The 24,348-nt window shown below is 42.4% G+C and overlaps 1 protein-coding gene across 3 annotated transcripts in view; it reads left to right on the forward strand.

The window, feature by feature from the left end:
- Positions 1-1,523: 1,523 nt before the first annotated feature.
- gmds (GDP-mannose 4,6-dehydratase) overlaps positions 1,524-24,348 on the forward strand; it is a 318,752-nt gene continuing 295,927 nt past the window's right edge. For 2 of the 3 annotated variants that reach the window (XM_060917807.1, XM_060917808.1), the window contains exon 1: positions 1,524-1,768. In XM_060917807.1, coding sequence (XP_060773790.1) covers positions 1,670-1,768 — 99 coding nt within the window. In that variant the 5' untranslated portion in view covers positions 1,524-1,669. The remainder of the gene's footprint in view (positions 1,769-24,348) is intronic. The other variant, XM_060917810.1, reaches the window with a different exon arrangement.

Here is a 24,348-nt window from a genome sequence, read left to right on the forward strand (position 1 = left end):
ATACTGTTTATATTGTCTGTTTATGAGTGTTTAGTCTGTCTAGTTCTTGTCTAGTGTTTATACTGTTTATATTGTCTGTTTATGAGTGTTTAGTCTATGTCTAGTTCTTGTCTAGTGTTAATACTGTTTATATTGTCTGTTTATGAGTGTTTAGTCTATGTCTAGTTCTTGTCTAGTGTTTACGCTGTTTATATTGTCTGTTTATGAGTGTTTAGTCTATGTCTAGTTCTTGTCTAGTGTTTACGCTGTTTATATTGTCTGTTTATGAGTGTTTAGTCTATGTCTAGTTCTTGTCTAGTGTTTACGCTGTTTATATTGTCTGTTTATGAGTGTTTAGTCTATGTCTAGTTCTTGTCTAGTGTTAATACTGTTTATATTGTCTGTTTATGAGTGTTTAGTCTATGTCTAGTTCTTGTCTAGTGTTTACGCTGTTTATATTGTCTGTTTATGAGTGTTTAGTCTATGTCTAGTTCTTGTCTAGTGTTTATACTGTTTATATTGTCTGTTTATGAGTGTTTAGTCTATGTCTAGTTCTTGTCTAGTGTTTATACTGTTTATATTGTCTGTTTATGAGTGTTTAGTCTATGTCTAGTTCTTGTCTAGTGTTAATACTGTTTATATTGTCTGTTTATGAGTGTTTAGTCTACGTCTAGTTCTTGTCTAGTGTTTATACTGTTTATATTGTCTGTTTATGAGTGTTTAGTCTACGTCTAGTTCTTGTCTAGTGTTTATACTGTTTATATTGTCTGTTTATGAGTGTTTAGTCTACGTCTAGTTCTTGTCTAGTGTTTATGCTGTTTATATTGTCTGTTTATGAGTATTTAGTCTATGTCTAGTTCTTGTCTAGTGTTTATGCTGTTTATATTGTCTGTTTATGAGTATTTAGTCTATGTCTAGTTCTTGTCTAGTGTTTATGCTGTTTATATTGTCTGTTTATGAGTATTTAGTCTATGTCTAGTTCTTGTCTAGTGTTTACGCTGTTTATATTGTCTGTTTATGAGTATTTAGTCTACGTCTAGTTCTTGTCTAGTGTTTACGCTGTTTATATTGTCTGTTTATGAGTATTTAGTCTATGTCTAGTTCTTGTCTAGTGTTTATGCTGTTTATATTATCTGTTTATGAGTATTTAGTCTATGTCTAGTTCTTGTCTAGTGTTTATGCTGTTTATATTGTCTGTTTATGAGTATTTAGTCTATGTCTAGTTCTTGTCTAGTGTTTATACTGTTTATATTGTCTGTTTATGAGTGTTTAGTCTATGTCTAGTTCGTTTATGCTGTTTATATTGTTTTTGTTTTTTCAATTATTCTATTTTTATTTTTATTTATTGCATTGCCTGTTTGCACCGTGGGTCAGAGAGGACTGAAATTTCATCTGTGCTGTGTGTCGAGCATGTATAGCATATACAATAAAGTTGACTTGACTTGACCTGACTATAGAGGGCGCTGTACGATTCTGCTAAACTGAAAGCAAACCGCCTTTCTCTGTAGTGCTTGTGGAAACGTCATCGCCGGCGTGCTCTCTGATTGGCTCCTGGCAGCGCGCCGCTCCTGCGGGGAAGAAACAGAACCGTCCGGAACTGAGACATACACACACACAGAGAGAGAGAGAGAGAGAGACGTTACTTCGCCGGAAATCTTGAAGCTCATTTATTCCCGAACAGAACCGGTAGATGATGGCTCAGTGCGCAGGGACGACTTCCGGTTCTACCGCTAACAACTGTGGGAAGAAGCCGAGGAGAGTCGCCATCATCACCGGCATCACCGGGCAGGTAGGAGCCAACACATCACATCACATCACATCACATCACACCTGGACAGCTGCAGGAGGGCAGCGACAGCTGCACCGCCTCACATCTGGAAGAATGGAGTCACGGTCAGGGACAGTCAGACATGGCCTCAGGAGTCCTGTCCTGTCCTACTGGGAGTTCCCCAGGCAGGACTGAGAGTGAGATCAGAAAGCAGGAAGAGGTCACCTGGCTGAATCCTCCCACCTCTACAAGGTGTTTTATCTTCATGGAGCTCAATCATTAACACAGAAGCCCGAACAGGACACACATGGAATCCAGTTCACCATTATAGCCAGTGGAGAGTTTTCTCATGAAGTTGAATTCAATGAATCTGAATCAGGTTGATTAGATTAGATTAAACTTTATTTTGATAGAACTTTCTGTGTGGAGTTTGCATGTTCTCGCCGTCTCCGGTTCCCCCCCCCCCCCCAGTCCAAAGACATGCAGGTTAGGTTAACTGGTGACTCTAAATTGACCGTAGGTGTGAATGTGAGTGTGAATGGTTGTCTGTGTCTATGTGTCAGCCCTGTGATGACGTGGCGACTTGTCCAGGGTGTACCCCGCCTTTCGCCCGTAGTCAGCTGGGATAGGCTCCAGCTTGCCTGCGACCCTGTAGAACAGGATAAAGCAGCTAGAGATAATGAGATATGAGATGAGATTTGGAGATACGGGGCGGCACAGTGGTGGAGTGCACCGACTAGTGGCCTAGTGGAAGCGTGTCCGCCTCTCGATCGGGAGATCGTGAGTTCTATTCATGGTCGGGTCATACCAAAGACCATCATAAAAACCTACCATCTGGTAAGGGACGCTGCATTACAGATGCGAGTCGGGAGTTAAACTCTTGTGGTTACCAGAGGATTAGCCCCCCACTGTAACCCTAGCTATGTAGTAGGTGAGAGGCTGAGGGCTGCGAAAACGGAGATCAGCACCACATGGTGCGGGAAGAACTTTAACAGTGGTGTAGTGGTTAGCGCTGTCGCCTCACAGCAAGAAGGTCCGGGTTTGAGCCCCGTGGCCGGCGAGGGCCTTTCTGTGCGGAGTTTGCATGTTCTCCCCGTGTCCGCGTGGGTTTCCTCCGGGTGCTCCGGTTTCCAGTCCAAAGACATGCAGGTTAGGTTAACTGGTGACTCTAAATTGACCGTAGGTGTGAATGTGAGTGTGAATGGTTGTCTGTGTCTATGTGTCAGCCCTGTGATGACCTGGCGACTTGTCCAGGGTGTACCCCGCCTTTCACCCGTAGTCAGCTGGGATAGGCTCCAGCTTGCCTGCGACCTTGAGATAAGATGAGAAGATATGGGGAAAGGGTCAACAGAAGAGGTATTGCACATTATCCAGTATTGTCGGGCGGCACGGTGGCGTAGTGGTTATCACTGTCGCCTCACAGCAAGAAGGTTCTAGGTTCGAACCCAGCGGCCAGCGAGGGCCTTTCTGTGTGGAGTCTGTTCGTCCTGCACTTGGGAAGGAGCATTCTGTCACTGAACAGACTCTTCTGGTTGCTGATGACGGTGTCCAGAGGGTGACTGGCATCGATTTGATTTATTCAGTAAATAATGAAAGACCAGGATAACACATGAATGTGAAAACTCTTATTTCCAGTGTCTGTTCTCACGTACAAGGAATTTGCTTTGGTGTTTGGGTCTTGAACAGATACAGTTATCGACACTTTAACGATCTTTTGGTGATTTGCGAAAGTAGAGAAGACTTTCAGTATGTAAATTGTGCATGAATAATTACTCAAAGTTCCACTGGGGGGGGGGGGGGGGGAAAGTGATTCCTGATTACTTAGCGTATCAGATCACGTGACACCTTTGTCCACAATTATCAACACCGTTCCACAATTATTTTCCAGGCGGCATGGTGCTGTCGTGGTCATCACTGTCGCCTCACAGCAAGAAGGTTTCGGGTTCGAACCTCGTAGCTGACGGGGGCCTTTCTGTGTGGAGTTTGTATGTTCTCCCCGTGTCTGCGTGGGTTTCCTACGGGTACTCCGGTTTCCCCCACAGTTCATCAAAAGACGTAGATTTGGTACAGTGAGGCCACTGTAATTGGTGCAAAAATTGTCGACACCTTTGTGCACAGTTATCGACACCTTTGCAAAAGTAGAAAAGACTTTCAATGCATAAATTGTGCATGAATAATTACTCAAATTTCCACTGGAAAAAAAAAAAGAGTTGATTCCCGATTTGGGCAATTCCATGTAAATGTCAACCTCACCATGCAAAAATAAAGCAACATGTAATACATCAAAACCACTCCGGGAGATATCGCCTAGGCCTGTATTTTACAGATGTGAATAAGTTGAACCAATTTGTCACAAGAATTGTTCCCTTCACCTTAATATGTCAGTCTTTCTTTCTTATAATGTAAAACCCAAGCTAAAATCAACTTTGATGATGTACAATTCTATATTATTGCCACAAGCCACAGAAATGTATGCTAAAATCCACAAAACAGCAAAACAATAGCCATCCTAAATATTATTTAAGAACTTTGATAGTTTTAGCTGATATTTAGAGAGTTTTTCAAAGGGTTATGGTGGTTAAATTGCTGATTTTCTAAACATATGCCATGTCTATTTCAGACGCGTCACATCCATAACGGAATTTCGTCACATCCATAACGCTGACTTTTCCTTCCAAAACTCTGCATGAAATACAAAATATTTTAAACAAAGATTTTTTAATATTCACCTTGGATCCTTCTATCAAATGGATCTCTCCATTTCGACATTAGGTTTACAATTTCACAGAGTTTGATAAAAATGTACAGTCACCCAAGAAAAGTGATACTTTTTCTGTCACATCCATAACGCATCTTTTATTGGCGTTTTCTGGCATGCCCTAGATGTACTATGGGAATTGTTCTTGTTCTATCACTTCTCCAGTATGGTACAGCCTTAAAATATGCAACACCTGTTTAAATACTGGGAGACAATAAAACATGCACTGGGTCATTTGTTGCCATTTTGAGTTCAAGTGTCACGTCCATAACGCTGGAATTGCTCATTACTCAGAGTATTAGATTACGTGACACCTTTGTCCACAGTCATCGACATCCAGATGATCATTTATAAAAAAAAAATCGGTATGTGGTATTAAGTTAAAGGGTTTTTTTTTATTTAAAATGTGTTTTACACAGACTTCTTTAATACAAAATATCTTTTATATAAATATCTGGATGTCGGTGTTTACGTCAATGAGGAAGTAATTCTAATGTTTGTAAACAAATGAACTGATCATGTTTAACCTGCATCGGAAAATCTTTCTGTTCCACTTTCTACCCACTTTCTAAGTATTTTCGTAGATCACAGTTTGTTGATCATTCGTTGTTGTTTGTATTAATTTCTAGCAGGGCTTTGAACCAGAATTTTTTTCCTATTGGTTCGTTCCGAACAGAAACGGAATTTTAACGTTTCCGGTTTTGGGTTCCACCATTAAATAGACGTTCCCGAACCGGTTAGAACAAAAAAATTTCGTTCCCGGAACGGTTAATTACGTTCCCTGTCAGCTGTTTAACAAATGGCTATAAAATTATGTCTCTGTCTCATCCAGCTTAAGCCAAATGTAGGCTAATTCTATTACAACCTTCATTAAATAAGACAAGAAATAATTCAAAACAATTATTTCAAATGTTGGTGATTTGGATTCTCAGTATGTCTTCCCATCTACACAAACAGAAAAAGTGCCAGAAATGAAAGATAATTGGTTTAGTGTGTTACCAAAGGCTAGTCAGGCCCTATGCATTGATAGGCTAACAGAGGTTAACGTCATTTAATGTTCGCGAGCCTCTCATTAACGTGGACAAATATATCAATATCGTGTTTGAAATTGACGTTTTCGAATAACGATAGACTGCAATATTTACCTCTTATTTAAGATGTGGAGACTTGATAGTAGTCCACCCTCCCGCTCTCTCCATTCAGTCAGCGAACGTCACACAGGAAGTGAACCCCAGCGGGTCATAGAAACTTGCGCAGGAGAAGAATGACTTTTTTATTTGTAGGCTACGGAAACTTTGAGGAATGAAATAAAAACCGGTATTAACCGGTTACCATTATTTTTAATAAGCGTTTCTGTTCCGGAACATAAAAAATAATAACGTTTCTGGTTTCGTTTCTGTTCCATGTGAAATAGAAAAAGTTCCCGGTTTTCGTTTTCGTTCCTTGAACCGGTTCAAAGCCCTGATTTCTAGTTTTGTAGTTTACCAATAAATATCAACAGGCGATTGGCATTGTAACCACATGAAAAGCCAGGTCAAAGGTCGCATGTCATTCCTCGAACCGAAATATAAAATGTCTACTGATATTGTAATTAGTGCTGTCAAAAATGTCACGTTATTAACGCGTTAACTTGACTCAATTTTAACGGTGATAATTTTTTTATCGCGAGATTAATGCTCTGTGACATGATGTAGGTTTTTCATAAGCTTTTGAAACTGCCAGGAACTTGGAACAGAGACTTTGCTTAGAAAAATGATAGCAGCTAGGCTGTAATGCCACGCCCCGCACAGCCAGAGTCCTCTGCCCTCCCCCCAAAGAACCAGCGCGGGCATGGCGTGCTAGCCCCGCGCCTCGGGACGAAGAGCCACGGTGCTCGGCTTAGGTTTCATTTTCCCATCGGCGGCTCCAGCCCGACTTTGCAGTGGCTGTGACAAGACGTGTTATGCTCTGCAATAAAAAAAAAAAAAAATTGGTACAAAGCAAGCCCATTCACTTTTTTATACTGATAAGAGAATTACAATGGTTTTTCATGTGACAAAAATGTGCGATTAAATTGCGATTAATCGCGAGTTAACTATGACAGTCGCGACATTAATCGCGATTAAATATTTTAATCGCTTGACAGCACTAATTGTAATATGTGGTAGATATTTACAACAAACTGCAAAAAATATTTTCTGAATGGAATAGAATTTTTATTTATTTTTAAAAATATGCTAGGAATTTAATTCTCATCTCATCTCATTATCTCTAGCTGCTTTATCCCTCTACAGGGTCACAGGCAAGCTGGAGCCTATCCCAGCTGACTACGGGCGAAAGGCGGGGTACACCCTGGACAAGTCGCCAGGTCATCACAGGGCTGACACATAGACACAGACAACCATTCACATTCACACCTACGGTCAATTTAGAGTCACCAGTTAACCTAACCTGCATGTCTTTGGACTGTGGGGGAAACCGGAGCACCCGGAGGAAACCCACGCGGACACGGGGAGAACATGCAAACTCCACACAGAAAGGCCCTCGCCGGCCACGGGGCTCGAACCCAGGACCTTCTTGCTGCGAGGCGACAGCGCTAACCACTACGCCACCATGCCGCCCCGAATTTAATTCTGTTCTAATTCTATTTATTGCAATCGGATTCCAAATACTCTATAAATATTCCATTCTGTTATGAATCAGAAAAAAAAATTCTTATAAATCACAGCATTTTTATTTCTTTCTTCTTTTAAAGTCCTTCATCTACTTCTACAATGTTACCCAAAGATCGAGCCATAACAGTTGTAAACGTCACTTAATTCCACAGCGTGTCGATAATGGTGGACACCGGTGAAAGTGATCGCTATTATCGACACCTCATACACGTGACTTCTCAAACGCGCGTTTAGATACAAAATGGCGAAATGAAAGGGTAAGAAACAAAGTAGGGTTCGACAAGGAGATCCTGAAATATCAGTGAATTTGATGAGTAAAAACATGTCCGTGATCTTCCCACCATGCTCACCTGCGATGATAACGTCCAGGTTTTCCTCAAATTGCTGAACGTGCTGAAAAAAATTCCATCTCTGGTAAGAAGCTGCGTCATCAGATGGCAAGATCAAAGGGTGAGGCGGGTCTTCCGGTTGATTAATTAACCAATAATAACTGCTGTAACTGAAACTCACCTTTTGTAAAAAATTTTTATTGGCAAATCTGAAAAGGTGTCGATAGTTGTAGCAGCCGCTCTATATACATTGAATTTATTTTAAAAAAAAAATTTGAAATATACAAATTTGAACAGTGGACATATTTAAAGTGTATGTAACACCTCTAAACCACACTTTCTTTTTTTTTTCCTTGTACAAAGCAACAATCATTGTTGATTGACCATGTGTTTTTGAACCATAGCTGATCCAAAAGGCTATAAATTAATGTAAAATCACTAAGATCAGCCGATTTTCACGGAATCTGCTGAGACTGATCCGGAAGATCCCAAAGGGATGCGTGACATCACACGTGTAAGGGCCTCTGCATGCTCTTGCGACAAGGCTTTCGCAGATAGCTTTTCGCAGACAGTTGTAATTCATCGTTGAGCGGGGAGTAATAGGCGTGCGCGATGTTATTCACCGCCACAACGCAAGGGGGCGCGAAGTTGTGAAATCGCTAGGAGTAGTTGGTGGGTGTGGTTAGTGGAGTGTTTATCCTCTGGTTACTTATAATGACTAGAACTGGAGTCGTATAGATGTACGTACGTCCTCACTTCCTCGATCAACCGCTCTTCGTGCTGCTCCATCTTCGCTCGTGTTTTTAAAAATGGCGGTCGTGAAAACAAACCAAACCGGGAAAGTTGGGAAGCGGAAGTGCGTGTACAGCGGATGTAGAGTGGACCAATCAGAGCCCTCTTATCTGCGACGCTGTCTGCGAGGCTTCTGCGGTGGTCACAATTTTTGGGAGGTGTGCGCAGAGCGTCTGCGAAGGTAGGGGGGTTACGCAGACGCCATCTGCGACGCCGTCTGCGAGGACTGGGCTGTCAGCATAAATTGGCCTTCACAAAGCTCCAGGTATCAATTTCGTTCCCGTGCGCAGCAGTGGTTAGACCAGTCTCGATATGGAATCGTGTAAAATGTGCAGAGCGGAGGAGAGACCACTTCAATGTGCCCGTGAACTTCTCGCAAAACGCGTCCAAATCTTTGCAGTTTGAACATTCTTGGACCGTGATTGCAACGTAAATCCGCCTTCTGTCGTGTTGCCGCACCCACCAGCAGCACATCTACGTGGCATGGCGATAAATTAGCTTAAAACGGAGGATCGGAGTTGCAGTCAGCTCTGTGTTTTAGTATAGCGGAAATGGCGATGAGACCGATAGACTTCCTGCTGTGATGTTACGGACTTCAAGGTCATTCATTCAGACCGCTACCGATATGAATCGTTTTAATCGTAAAAATTACGATATTAGATTTATTATTAATGCTTAAAACTATTCCTGTGCCATTCTTGAGGTCTCAAGGCATTTATAAATGAAAAGTAAGGCCGTGGTTCTGTGTATATGATTTAACGATCAGTCAGTAGTTAGTTAGTTAGTTAGTTAGCTAGCTAGCTAGCTAGCATGTCATGCTTTTTATGCTCAAGTTGCCACGTTGAATCCGAGTCTTCTTGTTTCACTCGGACACTTTTTAATGAGGAGATTGTGTCCGAGTGGAACAAGAAGACTCGTGATTCAGCCCGTGTTGTGGAACGTCACAAATAGTTCTGGTGCAATCGCGTTATTTCTTTGTTTATGCTACTTTTATTTTTTACCCACCACGGCGTCTGGTAGGTTGAGCAAATTCACCTGCCACGACGCACAATTGCCCGCATTTGGTGGGTAGCAGGTGCTAATTTCCAACACTGCTGTGCATTGATTGCATGTGACTGGGGTCTTCTACAAGGCTCGGCAGATACATTGCTAAAGCTTGCGAGCTAGTCGAAAACTGTGAGCACTAACAATAGCCATGTTCTTTGTTTACATTCAGTATGATAATGTTCGATGATTTCTTACATGAGATAGTTGGATATGATGAATTCTGTGCTATACTCCCCGCCCCCAACACACTCTCTCTCTCTCTCTCTCTCTCTCTCTCTCTCTCTCTCTCTCTTGCTTGCTCGCTCTCGATTCTGGGATATTGTACGTAAATTGCAGGCGTCAGGGAGCCGCTATGCGAGAGACTCCTGGAACTTCCGGGAGAGTTGGGAACAGTTCAACTTCTCCCGTCGGACAAGCAGGTGCGGCTTTGACTTGTCCGGACCAAACAATTACTTGTCCCGTCTGGTCGGACAAGCATTAATGTTGAACCCTGATCAGTGGCAGAATGGCCACAGAGTAACACGGTGCGCTACCAGCCGCGCCCACTGCCGTACAGCCATGGAAATGTGTTTCCCGTACGGTATTTATAGCAATGTACACAACAGTGTGGTTTGAGTGATGATATTGTGCTTTTGTATCTCGTCCCTGAGAGTGGAATAAATCCCTGACTCTGGGCGCGGCTCTGTAGGGAACAGGAGCAGCCTTGAAGCCTGAGCAGTGCATTCGTCTGTATTTACTCTCTCTCTTTTTTCAATGTGTAAACTCATCAGACCCTAAAGATCAGGGAACACACACTCATACATTTTCTCTCTCTCTCACACGTGCGCACACTCTCATGCACACACATTCTCTCTCTCACTCACACACACACACGTACACTCACACTCATACACGCACTCTCTCTCTCACTCTCTCTCTCTCTCTCTCTCTCTCTCTCTCTCTCTCTCTCTCTCACACACACACGTACACTCACTCATATACACGCGTGCTCTCTCTCACTCTCTCACACACACGTACACTCATACACGCGCGCTCACTCTCTCTCTCACACTCACTCACTCACTCACACACACACACACACACACACACACACACACACACACACACACACACACACACTCATAGATGCTCTCTCTCACACACACACACACACACACACACACACACACACACACACACACACACACACTGTCACACATACATTCACTACATTCTCTCTCACACACACGTACACTCGCACATGCTCTCTCTCTCTCTCTCACACACACGCGCGCTCTCTCTCTCTCTCTCTCTCTCTCTCTCTCTCTCTCACACACACACGCGCTCTCTCTCACACTCATACACGCGCTCTCTCTCACACTCATACACGCGCTCTCTCACACTCATACACGCGCTCTCTCACACTCACACACGCGCTCTCTCACACTCACACACGCGCTCTCTCACACTCACACACGCTCACTCTCTCTCACACACACACACAGGTGGGGTTTACATTAGACCGTATCAGCGGATCATCAGATTAACGTTTTTAAAACGATTAGTGTGCACACAGCAATACACGATTCGCGTGCACACAGCAACACCAATACACGGATACGCTCGGCTCCGCAGGCATCCTGCGCTCCAAATCACTCCGCCCTGAACAGCGAGTGCCCTCTGGAGGGTGCGCACTCCGGCCCTGCGCAGCTCACACAGCGCGCGAGTGGAGCGCACAAGCAGTGATTCGGGACTGAGCCGCTGTGTGTGTGATCCCAGCGCATATCACTTACCACTTGCAAGTGGAAGGATGGCAAGCCTAAAGACAATCATAACTACACAATGGGCAGTATTTGCATCAGTATTTGCAGTATTTTCATACTTTTATACTCTTTAATGAAAGGTGATACAAGGCGGAAGTCCGCGCCGTTTTTCAGCAGTCGCGTCACATGACCAACGCCAGCGAATCAGGAAGGTGGATGTCACAGTGACGTCGTCCAATGACGACGTCAGCTAGAGCTCAGCACAGTGTATCCGCGTATCTCAATGTTTACACAGCACCGGAGCTGACACCATCTGGATTGAATACGTGGACCCTGGCGGATTCCCGTTTCCCGGCGTTTCCAGGCGGTTTAATGTAAACGGACAGTGCATCCGCGAAGAAAACGAGACAGATACGGTCTAATGTAAACTTGGCCACAGTCTCTCACACACACACACACACACACACACACACACACACACACACACACACACACACACACACTCAGTCTCTCACACACACACACACACACACACACACACACACACACACACACACACACACACACACACACACACACTCAGTCTCTCTCACACACACATAGGTACACGCTCTCTCTCTCACACACACACCCATACATACACACTCACTCACTCTCACATTCTCTCTCTCTCTCTCTCTCTCTCTCTCTCTCTCTCTCTCACTAGCTCATTCTTTCACACACTTTTTTTTGTTCATTTTTTTGTTTTTTTTTGAAATTCCTTTTTAATGTCACACAGCCTGTTGATTTACTTTCAGTGCCAGTTTAACTGCATGTTCAGGAACAGGTTAAGAACAAAGCCACGGGGCGTCGTGGCTCAGGTGGATAAGGCGCCATACCATAAATCCGGGGACCCGGGTTCGATTCCGACCCGAGGTCATTTCCCGATCCCTCCCCGTCTCTCTCTCTCTCCCGCTCATTTCCTGTCTCTACACTGTCCTATCCAATAAAGGTGGAAAAAGCCCCAAAAAATAATCTTTAAAAAAAAAAAAGAACAAAGCCACAGAACACAGACTTTCATTCAAGTCAGAGTTTCCTGAATGTGGTCTCTGTTCACTGCGAACACACAAGCTCGGCAAGTCAAAATTTGTTAAATAGAATTTAGTTTGTACTTCTTACTGCGTTTAAGAAAAAAATGGTTGTTATTGTTGTGCTTATTTCCAGATGTTTTACTGGTTTGAGGCGTAAAATTGTGGTTTTTTTGGCAGATGATGATTTTGATCATTTTAAACATTTATTTTTAGAAGCAAAATTATCTGCCAATAGAACAAATCACCATCAAGCTTGAAATGAGAAAAATGTTAAACAGGCTCAGTCAGCTTGTCTTAGCTTAATCCTAATCTCACGAGAACTGTTAAGTCATATAAAGATTATTTTGACGATACGCAAGATATTTTCACTTGTGACTGTTTTTTTTTTTTTCCCCTCAGTGTCCTACAATAATGGCTCACTTTCGGACGAGTACAAAGTCTGAACTCATGTGTACACTGATTTAAAAAAGTTTGGAAAGGGTATTGAAATGTCGTCATACAGCCTCGAGTGACTTATAATTTATGTTCCACTTTTGTTGGTTTTGCGTCTTAGTCCTTTTCATATGCAAAGTATAGTTTATTCTCCGCTGACGTAAGAGCGCGGCATGGATCGCTGACAAAAGGGCATGTAGGTGTAATGTTAACGCAGCTCACCTTTGAACTTGTTAATCTTTTTTTTTTTAAACACAGGATGTAGTCCTGGACTGATTAATGAGACATGATTTATTATAACATCCTTTACAGGCCAGTGCAGATGGCTAAGTGTCTGAAGAAACTGGGCTGTTATTGAACACAGGCCCGTTTCAAGCTATTTGGGGGCCCTAGGCAAAGGGGGATCTGGGGCCCATAATTATCCCCCCCTCAACGAAAGGCCTTATGGCCGCCTACCCACTGAAGACTTAATAAGTAAACATCACACATATTGTAATCATTCTTACGATTTTTACTTAATAAATAAACTCTTTTTACATTATTATAAATAATTATCAAACCCAATTAAACACAAGAATAGACAAAATGCACACACACACATATATATTAGTGCTGTCAAGCGATTAAAATATTTAATTGCGATTAATGTCACGACTGTCATAGTTAACTCGCGATTAATCGCAATTTAATAACACATTTTTGTCACATGAAAAACCATTGTAATTCTCTTATCAGCATAAAAAAGTGAATGGGCTTGCTCACCGTTCGAACTACGGGGGTACTCGGGGGATCCGAGATCCCCTGAAACAGACATGAGATCCCTTGAAAACATGATTTAGGAAATGTTGGGGGGTCTCTAAAATATTGGCAAAATGATGTTTATTGACATAGCAATCGTGTGTAACGGGAAGCATTTGCATATCCGAAGTGTTGTGTTTACATCAAAGATAAAATAAACCGATATGACAACGACTGCTGCTGCCAGGTTGGGGACACAAACTAGTAGAAAGGAAGTGTGCCAACAGTGGAGATCCGCGCGATGGAGATCCGCGCTCTGAGACAAGCGCAAGCACCCCCCCAGGGAAAAAAAGGGACCCCCCCGAAAATATCGGCATAGTTCGAACACTGGTTGTACCAATGTTTTTTTTTTTTTTTTTTTTTTTATTGCAGAGCATAACACGTCTTGTCACAGCCACTGCAAAGTCGGGCTGGAGCTGCCGATGGGAAAACGAAACCTAAGCCGAGCACCGTGGCTCTTCGTCCCGAGGCGCGGGGCTAGCGCGCCCTGCCCGCGCTGGTTCTTTGGGGGGAGGGCAGAGGACTCTGGCTGTGCGGGGCGTGGCATTACAGTCTAGCTGCTATCGTTTTTCTAAGCAAAGTCTCTGTTCCAAGTTCCTGGCAGTTTCAAAAGCTTATGAAAAACCTACATCATGTCACAGAGCATTAATCTCGCGATAAAAAAAATTATCACCGTTAAAATTGAGTCAAGTTAACGCGTTAATAACGCGACATTTTTGACAACACTAATATATATAAATCAAATATGAAAATAAGCCAAAGTAATATAAAATGTGCAAATAACAGAACACTAAATATTTACAGTATATACACAAGTAGAAATAACTTTAAATGGTGATTAAATGATTACAAACATGAATAAGAATCTTAATAATAACCAGCACACACAGAAAAGTGCAAAAGGTATAGAAAAACACAAAAATTTAAGAATACACAACTAGAATCATGGGCAAAATGTCTAAAACTGCTGCTTGCGGGCTTTGGCTTTAGCAAAGGCAGCCACAATACCCTCCATGTCCAAAGACCTGCGGACATCACATTCAATTGCCATCAGTGCCACTTTTTTTTACATAAATAGGCTATTTATGTAAAAAAAGAGCTTTCTTGTGAGCCATCCCCTGTCCTACTCCATTCATGCTCACGACACACTAGCTACTTCTGATGAAAGCCATGCAGCTCGCTGAAACTAACTCTGACTATGACATTTTGATAAACACAATAAGTTAATCTGGGAGAAGTTGACAGTCTTTCACCTATTTGTGTGGCACATATTAGAATTTTTAGCCAGTCCTTGCAAGTTTATAAGCCTGTTGTGCATGACAAGGTTTACATCACTGTTATAAACACTGTCTACAAGATAACTACCATTAACATAAGCTAGCTACCAAATTTGCTTGTCGACCCGCTTGGTATTAATGAGTGTGTACATTCTCACTTACCAGTGTCTTGTTTTTTTCTGTCTTCCTCTTCCCTTTTCTTCTTTCTCTTCTGGCTCCCTGAGGGCTAATTTCGCTTCATATTTGATTTTTTGTTTTTTGCCGCGGAGCTCTGCAACCACTTGACTGGACGGAGATGGGCATTGAGGGGTTGACAACAGACTGTCATTGCACTTTTCGGCCAAAGCATGTAGGGAGGCGCTGTTGTGCATTAGGGGGGCCCCCTTGGAACTAGGGTATTTCAACAAGTGTCATTAGGCGCTGCGCTCAAAAAGTTGTCATTGCTATTGAATACATAACCAGTCGTTCGGCAGCGGGGGCCCTTCGAGGGCTGGGGCCCTAGGCAATTGCCAAGTCTGCCTACCTTGTTGCAACGGGTCTGATTGAACGTTTTTACTAAACATGACTTGAATCTGTTGTGTTTTTTTTTTTGGGGGGGGGGGGGCGTAGACATTTTACTGTGCGTCCCCTGGGCAAGTCGAAGCTACAGTGTGCTGCCTAGTAGGGTGCATCATTTCTCTACTCAGAAATTAAATGGTTTCCTTTACCAATATTAGGCCTACTGACCAAAATTGGGCAATTCTGTAAAGGTTTATTTGGTCCACTTGGACAGTGAATGATTTCATTAATGACGTAAATAGACTTTATTTCCATGTTTAGGTTGATATGCAGAAAATTACTAAAAAAAACCTAACAACCATGCTTTGGCTACACAATACCCAATGTTACCCATAACAGTAAATTTAAAGGAGAACTGAAGGCATTTTTTTTTTTAATTATCAAAATTCTATTTCTCATTTTATTAAATATCGGAATGCATTTTTGATCGCTATTTTGTCACTGCTATAGCAAGTTATGAGTGTTTGTAATATGCTATGGAATATACATAGATGAAAGTCTTCCGGATTTACCCGGAAATCCGGATATTTGACAAAACTCTTGAAAATCTCCAGTTTTCCAAATGGAGAAATTTATTTTTTGGATTTTTCGCGTTCCTAGACGCGGCGTAATACTTCGCATCATCCTTGCATGGGCGCAGTCCTTAAATAGCCCAAACATAGTTCATTGATTAAAGACAGGTGTTCCTTGTTAATGGCACGCGTGCTGGAGCTCGTTAGGCGCGCCTTCAGGTGCACAAGCTAAGGTGCGCAGGACTGACACTGTTCTGTGCGAGTGCAACACAATCGCACTAGAAAGCATGTTCAAGCTGCCAGTGTAGCTGCAGTCTTAAGTTGAATTACGAGTATTTCCTCGTGTTAATAATTCGCCATGTCAAAACAAGCAAAACTTTCCTCCTTCTTTCGACGTGAAGAGAAGTAAGCAATTTATTATATATTTTTTTCCATCAAAGTTGCATTTTGTGGCTTCGAAGCTACAACCCCGATTCCAAAAAAGTTGGGGCAAAGTACAAATTGTAAATAAAAACGGAATGCAATGATGTGGAAGTTTCAAAATTCCATATTTTATTCAGAATAGAACATAGATGACATATCAAATGTTTAAACTGAGAAAATGCATCATTTAAAGAGAAAAATTAGGTGATTTTAAATTTCATGACAACAACACATCTCAAAAAAGTTGGGACAAGGCCATGTTTACCACTGTGAGACATCCCCTTTTCTCTTTACAACAGTCTGTAAACGTCTGGGGACTGAGGAGACAAGTTGCTCAAGTTTAGGGATAGGAATGTTAACCCATTCTTGTCTAATGTAGGATTCTAGTTGCTCAACTGTCTTAGGTCTTTTTTGTCGTATCTTCCGTTTTATGATGCGCCAAATGTTTTCTATGGGTGAAAGATCTGGACTGCAGGCTGGCCAGTTCAGTACCCGGACCCTTCTTCTACGCAGCCATGATGCTGTAATTGATGCAGTATGTGGTTTGGCATTGTCATGTTGGAAAATGTAAGGTCTTCCCTGAAAGAGACGTCGTCTGGATGGGAGCATATGTTGCTCTAGAACCTGGATATACCTTTCAGCATTGATGGTGTCTTTCCAGATGTGTAAACTGCCCATGCCACACACACTAATGCAACCCCATACCATCAGAGATGCAGGCTTCTGAACTGAGCGCTGATAACAACTTGGGTCGTCCTTCTCCTCTTTAGTCTGAATGACACGGCGTCCCTGATTTCCATAAAGAACTTCAAATTTTGATTCGTCTGACCACAGAACAGTTTTCCACTTTGCCACAGTCCATTTTAAATGAGCCTTGGCCCAGAGAAGACGTCTGCCCTTCTGGATCATGTTTAGATACGGCTTCTTCTTTGAACTATAGAGTTTTAGCTGGCAACGGCGGATGGCACGGTGAATTGTGTTCACAGATAATGTTCTCTGGAAATATTCCTGAGCCCATTTTGTGATTTCCAATACAGAAGCATGCCTGTATGTGATGCAGTACCATCTAAGGGCCCGAAGATCACGGGCACCCAGTATGGTTTTCCGGCCTTGACCCTTACGCACAGAGTTTCTTCCAGATTCTCTGAATCTTTTGATGATATGCACTGTAGATGATATGTTCAAACTCTTTGCAATTTTACACTGTCGAACTCCTTTCTGATATTGCTCCACTATTTGTCGGCGCAGAATTAGGGGGATTGGTGATCCTCTTCCCATCTTTACTTCTGAGAGCCGCTGCCACTCCAAGATGCTCTTTTTATACCCAGTCATGTTAATGACCTATTGCCAATTGACCTAATGAGTTGCAATTTGGCCCTCCAACTGTTCCTTTTTTGTACCTTTAACTTTTCCAGCCTCTTATTGCCCCGTCCCAACTTTTTTGAGATGTGTTGCTGTCATGAAATTTCAAATGAGCCAATATTTGGCATGAAATTTCAAAATGTCTCACTTTCGACATTTGATATGTTGTCTATGTTCTATTGTGAATACAATATCAGTTTTTGAGATTTGTAAATTATTGCATTCCGTTTTTATTTACAATTTGTACTTTGTCCCAACTTTTTTTGGAATTGGGGTTGTAAGTTTTAGTGCCGTTTCTAGAACACAGCATCAAGAAAACGTGGAAGAAACAGCAATGATGAGAGCCGGTTTCTAAGCTGCCTAAAACTAGCAATGGTAATTATTTTTTGTTACATAATGTACTCAGGCTGCCAGTCAGTGTGTGACACACACACACACACACACACACACACACACACACACACACACACACACACACACACACACACACCCTGAAAAATCCTAGCTACGCCCCTGATTTACATGAGAAATTTGGTATTCATTGGTGTTTAAATTTACAGACAATATGAACTAATGTAAACAATTGGCTTCAACTCGCATAAATATGAATTGGAAATGTTTAGTTCACTTTAGCTTCTGCAAACGCACAACTCTACTGAAAGATTGATAAATGAGGCTCAATGTCCCCAACATTGAAACCTGAAAGCTTTAGAAACTCTAATAGACCTTTACTTTTTAACAGGACTGTTTTGGGATTTTGCTGAGTTTACCTTCAACTGTCTGATTTTTTTCAAAGTACTGAACTGTGTAGCAGGAAAATCACCGCGTTTTCTAAATGCACTCCTGAAAATTACTCATTAACTAGGGGAATTAAATTTGATATTTTTGACATGTTAATCATTAATGTACATGAAAGAAAAAGGCTTAAAAGTTATAACTTGTTTTAGTGAAAATAAGTACTAAAACGCACTAGAATGCAGGGTTTTGCGTGTTATTAAAATTTTTTCGGGGGACGTAGCCGCCCGACCCCCCCCATCTTAGTTTGACTTTCAAAAGTTCAGGATTTTTTTTCTTTGCTCCACTTTCATCTCTAAATATATCAGTCCATATGTCAAAGTAATAGCCGTAAACGAGATTCGTTGAGACCTGTGCGAGACATCGTAGGACGGAAGTAAAACGTACAACGGAAATCAAAGTGACCGACATCTGCCAATGTTGTCAAAAGACACGCGCGCCCTCTTTCGAATGCTGACGTAGTCAAGCCGGAAGTTTTGTTTGTTTTGATAGCAATCAGGAAAGTTTGAAAAAAGTCGGCAGTAATCGTCATTTAAACTCATTTCTGTGCAATGTTTCGTTTGGAAAACAGTTTTCAAGATGGCTGCACTGACGCCTGGCTGACACTTGACGTTTTGAAGTCTCGCACAAGTCTCGTGAAGATCGCGCGGATAAGCGACGCCTGCCGTGGACCAAACGAACTAAATTCAACACGACTAAAAACCAAATGTGCCGATAAGTATAATATTTCATTGCAATTAGTTGCCAATACGAGTCACGATATAAGGTTACTAAAACCGAAAACGTACTCGAATAATGCGTTAATTAAGAAGTAAAGCAAGTTTAAAAATGACTTCAGTTCTCCTTTAATCGAATACATCAAGATTAAAACTGATCGTATTGAACTAGATTAAAGCCGTGATTAAAGCCTGTTGCGAGCTTAGTCTGGCAAGGCAAGCTATCTCCAGCTCTTCCAAGCTCCCGAAAAATCGGGAGCCAATCAACTTTGAGCATCTCCAACAGCCCTGGGTAGAGGCGTGTTCAAGGCAGTGACGTAGTAGAACTGCGACCGGAAGCCATAGATTGTTTACAGAATCTATGCCGTAAGCGCTTCATTCACTAGAAACATTACGAACATGGAGTAGCGGCAAGCCTTTGACACAGCGGTAGATGCTGTATTGAAAGCATTCAACGGGAAGTTCTCATTGAAAACGGAGCAAAGAGCAGCCCTGGAGGTATTTATCTTCTTCCTGTTACTCAAGCAGTTTCCGTCGCATCACATACGTCAGAGGAAAGAGTGATGTGATTGGTTTAAGCTGCGTCACAGCCTTTTCTGGCTTCGACCAGTAGCAAACTGAGGCATTTCAGGGAGGCGGGTCAACCACGCACTTTGGGAAACGGTTGGGCTTAATATCTTTGCCAGACTAAATGCTCGCAGAGCTTTGAAGTTGCGTTAGCCAGACTAGTGATATCATCGTTCTAGAACAGACGTCATTTCAAGTGAACTACCGCAAGAAAACAAGCCTATTTCTGCCAAGTTGTGGACGGGTTGAATTTTCTGGCTCCTGGATTCCTGGTGGGTATTTAGCCTTTTAAGCTTCCATCAGATGATACTTTGGGAAATTTCAGTCAGATCAACCATTCCCACATGCTCGCTCTTTCTTTCTTTCTTTCTTTCTTTCTTTCTTTCTTTCTTTCTTTCTTTCTTTCTTTCTTTCTTTCTTTCTTTTTCTTTCTTTCTCTCTCTCTCTCTCTCTCCCTCCCTCCCTCCCTCCCTCCCAAGGTCTAGTATGCTGAATGTTTCAGCAGGCTTGTAGTACTCGAGTCTGACTCGTGCCCTAATTTTTAAGGACTCGTGACTTGCATTAACTGCATTCGGACTCGTAAATTGGAGACGAGGACTCGGATTTTTTCTTTATTTTTTGTAACATGCCATAATAATTTGGCAGAAGATATTTATTAATGCATTAATTTTGTGCAAGAGAATGCACGTTCACCTGTTCATACGTGTTCAGGAACAAACTAACGTTAATGGCGCTAAAATGCCTGGAGAGTAGCCGCTAGGATCGTCCGCTTTGCTTATACAGACTTCTCGTGCAGTGGGGAAAAAAATGCACTGCTGTGTGTTCCGTATGTAGAAGAACTATCGAGGAGACGACGGGGACAACCTCAGACTTCAATCGTCATTTGGTAAGACTCCACCCAGAGAAGGATAGTTGATAGTGGGCGGGGCTTGCTTGCTGAGCGATGAACTAGCTAGTGTTAACCCTCTCTCATGTTATTTGCCCTGTATGTCAGTAAAAAAAGCAGCATCTTGCATAACCGAGCACTTTTCAGACAAAAACATAATGAAGGTTGCTGGGTTTTGGTGCAAAAATAAGAAGGAAGGGTGACCCAGTGTCCGGAAGAACTGTGGCTGGTTCTGTAAGATGCTCAGTAAAACCTGCAGCTCATTTCCTTATCAAACTGCACTCACTGTACCTGAAACTACTGGGTTTTTTTTTGTTTGTTTTTTTTTTAAGCAAAGCGTCTTCTCACACCAAATATTGACTTTCATGCATTGCTGCTTACTGATCATTACGGTATTATTTTTTTTAACGTCGAAGCATTTAAAGTGACCCAGGTGGACGTGCTGGTTCAGGAATCATTGAATCCACTCCCCTTTCTGAACTGTTTGAGCCGATGCCCATCCCCATAGCTGGTACGCATCATCTTGTTTCAGTACATTTTATTTCCTCATGCGGGTCGTCCTAACCACGTTAGTTGGTTTACAAACCGCTCGCTCAGCAGCCAGTTCAGAAAGGTCACGCGAGGTCGTGCGCAGGTCAGAGGTTGCGACCGTGGAGCCGCAGGAAACATGGCGGATCGAACAAAGACTCCTAAATTGAGACCAAAAAAAAAAGCGATGATTTTAAGGAAGTATCTGATATTGTCAGAGGCGAAACACACACCGGACTAACCAAGCAAGTATTGCTGGCTGGCTTTCTTGATGGAGGGCCGAAAAGGCAAAAACAAATGCGGCATCTGATGCCAACTTTGCCAAGATGCTGTTGGACAGGTGAGCAACAAAAGTTTGCACTCTGAGAAACATCAAGTTTTATACAGGTTAGAATTTTAATATTCCAAATCTGAAGGCTCTCAAACGCTCGATTCTGTGTCGGAGGCCGTCGGTTCCGCCATGTTTGTTTTGCGACCTCGCTCATTATATTATAATGATGGTAACCTTCTGCATTTTCCGTACCCAAGCGTAAACATTAGCGTGCTGTGTTTTTCCAGCTCATTCTCCTTCACAGGCATGAGGCAGCGGGCAATACATAGGGGTCGACCGATAATCGGCCTGGCCGATATATCGGGCCGATATTCTGCATTTTTAGGGTTATCGGTATCGGCCATAATTTCCACCAATATGCCGATAACATGCCTTTTTGCAGCCATTTTGTTCCTAACGCGACTGTCACTGCACGTCCTTTCCTGCACTCGCCTCTCTGAGTTCAAGAACATGGTCCCGCCCACCTCAACATCTGATTTGTTTGGCACAAGAGATATAGCCAATTGACACGTGTAGCTAAACGCTGTGAACTGTTTCAAGGCGGCCGTACGGGCACTCGGGCAGAAGCGGCACAAGGGATACAGCCAATCAACACGCGTAGCTAAACGCTGTGAACTGTTTCAAGGCACTTGGGCAGAAGCAGATCCCACTTCAAGGTAAGGATGCGCTGCTTTTGCCGCAATAAGTCACAAACACACAAGTTGCAAAAACACAACATCATTATATGTTTACATTCTTCATCTACTACTCGTTAAAATTGTCCATTTGCATCTGTGTAGCCAGGCAAACTTAGGCTACATCCACACGACAATGGCAACGAGATGTTATTTAAAAATATATCGCATCCAAATGGGCAACAATCAGTAAAATATCTGGTCCATATGGCAACGCAACGCTTGCTGAAAACGATGCAATACACATGCCACACCTCTAGGGGCGCTGTAAGACGGTCCCTTCGGAGACACCAGAACAATAGAAGAAGTAAGGACGCATGCGCATAATGCGCAAGACTTCATATTAGCCACAAAGTCAGGAAAATCTGTTTGTAAAATTACATTATAATGACCAAATACAGTGAAAAGTATTTTTCCAGTCTCACCTGGAAAAACGAGATCATGTGATCTCGTTTGGACGGCAAACCTGTTGGTACAGTTAAACGCAGCTAATCTTTATTCTCCGCTTTGACCTCTCCAATATGGCGGCGAGGATGACGTATGATTCTACGCGGAAGGCGGCGTCTTTAATGGTCCGGAATAAATTGAATACTACACGTTGATGGATTAATTTGTTTCTCACCTGTGAAAGGTAATCCCATGTGATCTCGTTTGGACGGTAAACCTGTTGGTACAGTTAAACGCAGCACATGAATCTTTATTCTCCGCTTTGACCTATCCAATATGGCGGCGAGGATGACGTATGATTCTACGCGGAAGGCGGCGTCTTTAATGGTCCGGAATAAATTGGATTAATTTGCTCCTCTACGCCCTTTTTGAGGAATGTATTGTCGGACTTAAATCAACATCTGAAGAGGTGAGATCGCTCCTTTTTTTCCCTATTTTTGCTGGCGGGATTGCACCATTACACAACAAATATTCACAGTGAAAATATTTTGTAAGCGCGTTTCATGAACCAAGTTATAGGATTTGTTGACAACTCGCATCGCATCGCAATGAGAAGATCATTGGCACTACTGGTGCTTCTGTCTGAAGTTTAGTCTTTAACAAGTGAAATGCATGCTCAATTGGGTTGAGATCAGGTGACTGACTTGGCCATTCAAGAATATTCCACTTCTTTGCTTTAATAAACTCCTGGGTTGCTTTGGCTTTATGTTTTGGGTCATTGTCCATCTGTATTATGAAACGCCGACCAATCAGTTTGGCTGGATTTGAGCACACAGTATGTCTCTGAATACCTCAGAATTCATCCGGCTGCTTCTGTCCTGTGTCACATCATCAATAAACACTAGTGACCCAGTGCCACTGGCAACCATGCATGCCCAAGCCATCACACTGCCTCCGCCGTGTTTTACAGATGATGTGGTATGCTTTGGATCATGAGCTGTACCATGCCTTCGCCATACTTTTTTCTTTCCATCATTCTGGTAGAGGTTGATCTTGGTTTCAAAGAATGTTCTTCCAGAACTGTGCTGGCTTGTTTAGATGCTTTTTTTTTTTAGCAAAGTCCAATCTAGCCTTTTTATTCTTGAGGCTTATGAGTGGCTTGCACCGTGCAGTGAACCCTCTGTATTTACTTTCATGCAGTCTTCTCTTTATGGTAGATTTGGATATTGATACGCCTACCTCCTGGAGAGTGTTGTTCACTTGGTTAGCTGTTGTGAAGGGGTTTCTCTTCACCATGGAAATTATTCTGCGATCATCCACCACTGTTGTCTTCTGTGGGCGTCCAGGTCTTTTTGCATTGATGAGTTCACCAGTGCTTTCTTCTTTCTTTCTTTCTTTCTTTCTTTCTTTCTTTCTTTCTTTCTTTCTTTCTTTCTTTCTCAGGATGTACCAAACTGTAGATTTTGCCACTCCTAATATTGTAGCAATTTCTCGGATGGGTTGTTTCTGTGTTTGCAGCTTAAGGATGGCTTGTTTCACCTGCATGGAGAGCTCCTTTGACCGCATGTTTTCTTCACAGCAGAATCTTCCAAATGCAAGCACCACACCTCAAATCAACTCCAGGCCTTTTATCTGCTTAATTGAGAATGACATAACGAAGGAATTGCCCACACCTGCCCATGAAATAGCCTTTGAGTCAATTGTCCAATTACTTTTGGTCCCTTTAAAAACAGGGTGGCGCATGTTAAGGAGCTGAAACTCCTAAACCCTTCATCCAGTTTTAATGTGGATACCCTCAAATGAAAGCTGAAAGTCTGGACTTTATGCCCATATCCATTATATAACTATAACTTGAATATGTTTCAGTAAACAGGTAAAAAAAAAAAAAAAAATTGTGTCAGTGTCCAAGTATATATGGACCTAACTGTACGTGTCCACAATACTAGTCCAGATGTGAAATCTT

Source organism: Neoarius graeffei, chromosome 3, assembly GCF_027579695.1.
Source record: "Neoarius graeffei isolate fNeoGra1 chromosome 3, fNeoGra1.pri, whole genome shotgun sequence".
Classification (NCBI taxonomy): domain Eukaryota; kingdom Metazoa; phylum Chordata; class Actinopteri; order Siluriformes; family Ariidae; genus Neoarius; species Neoarius graeffei.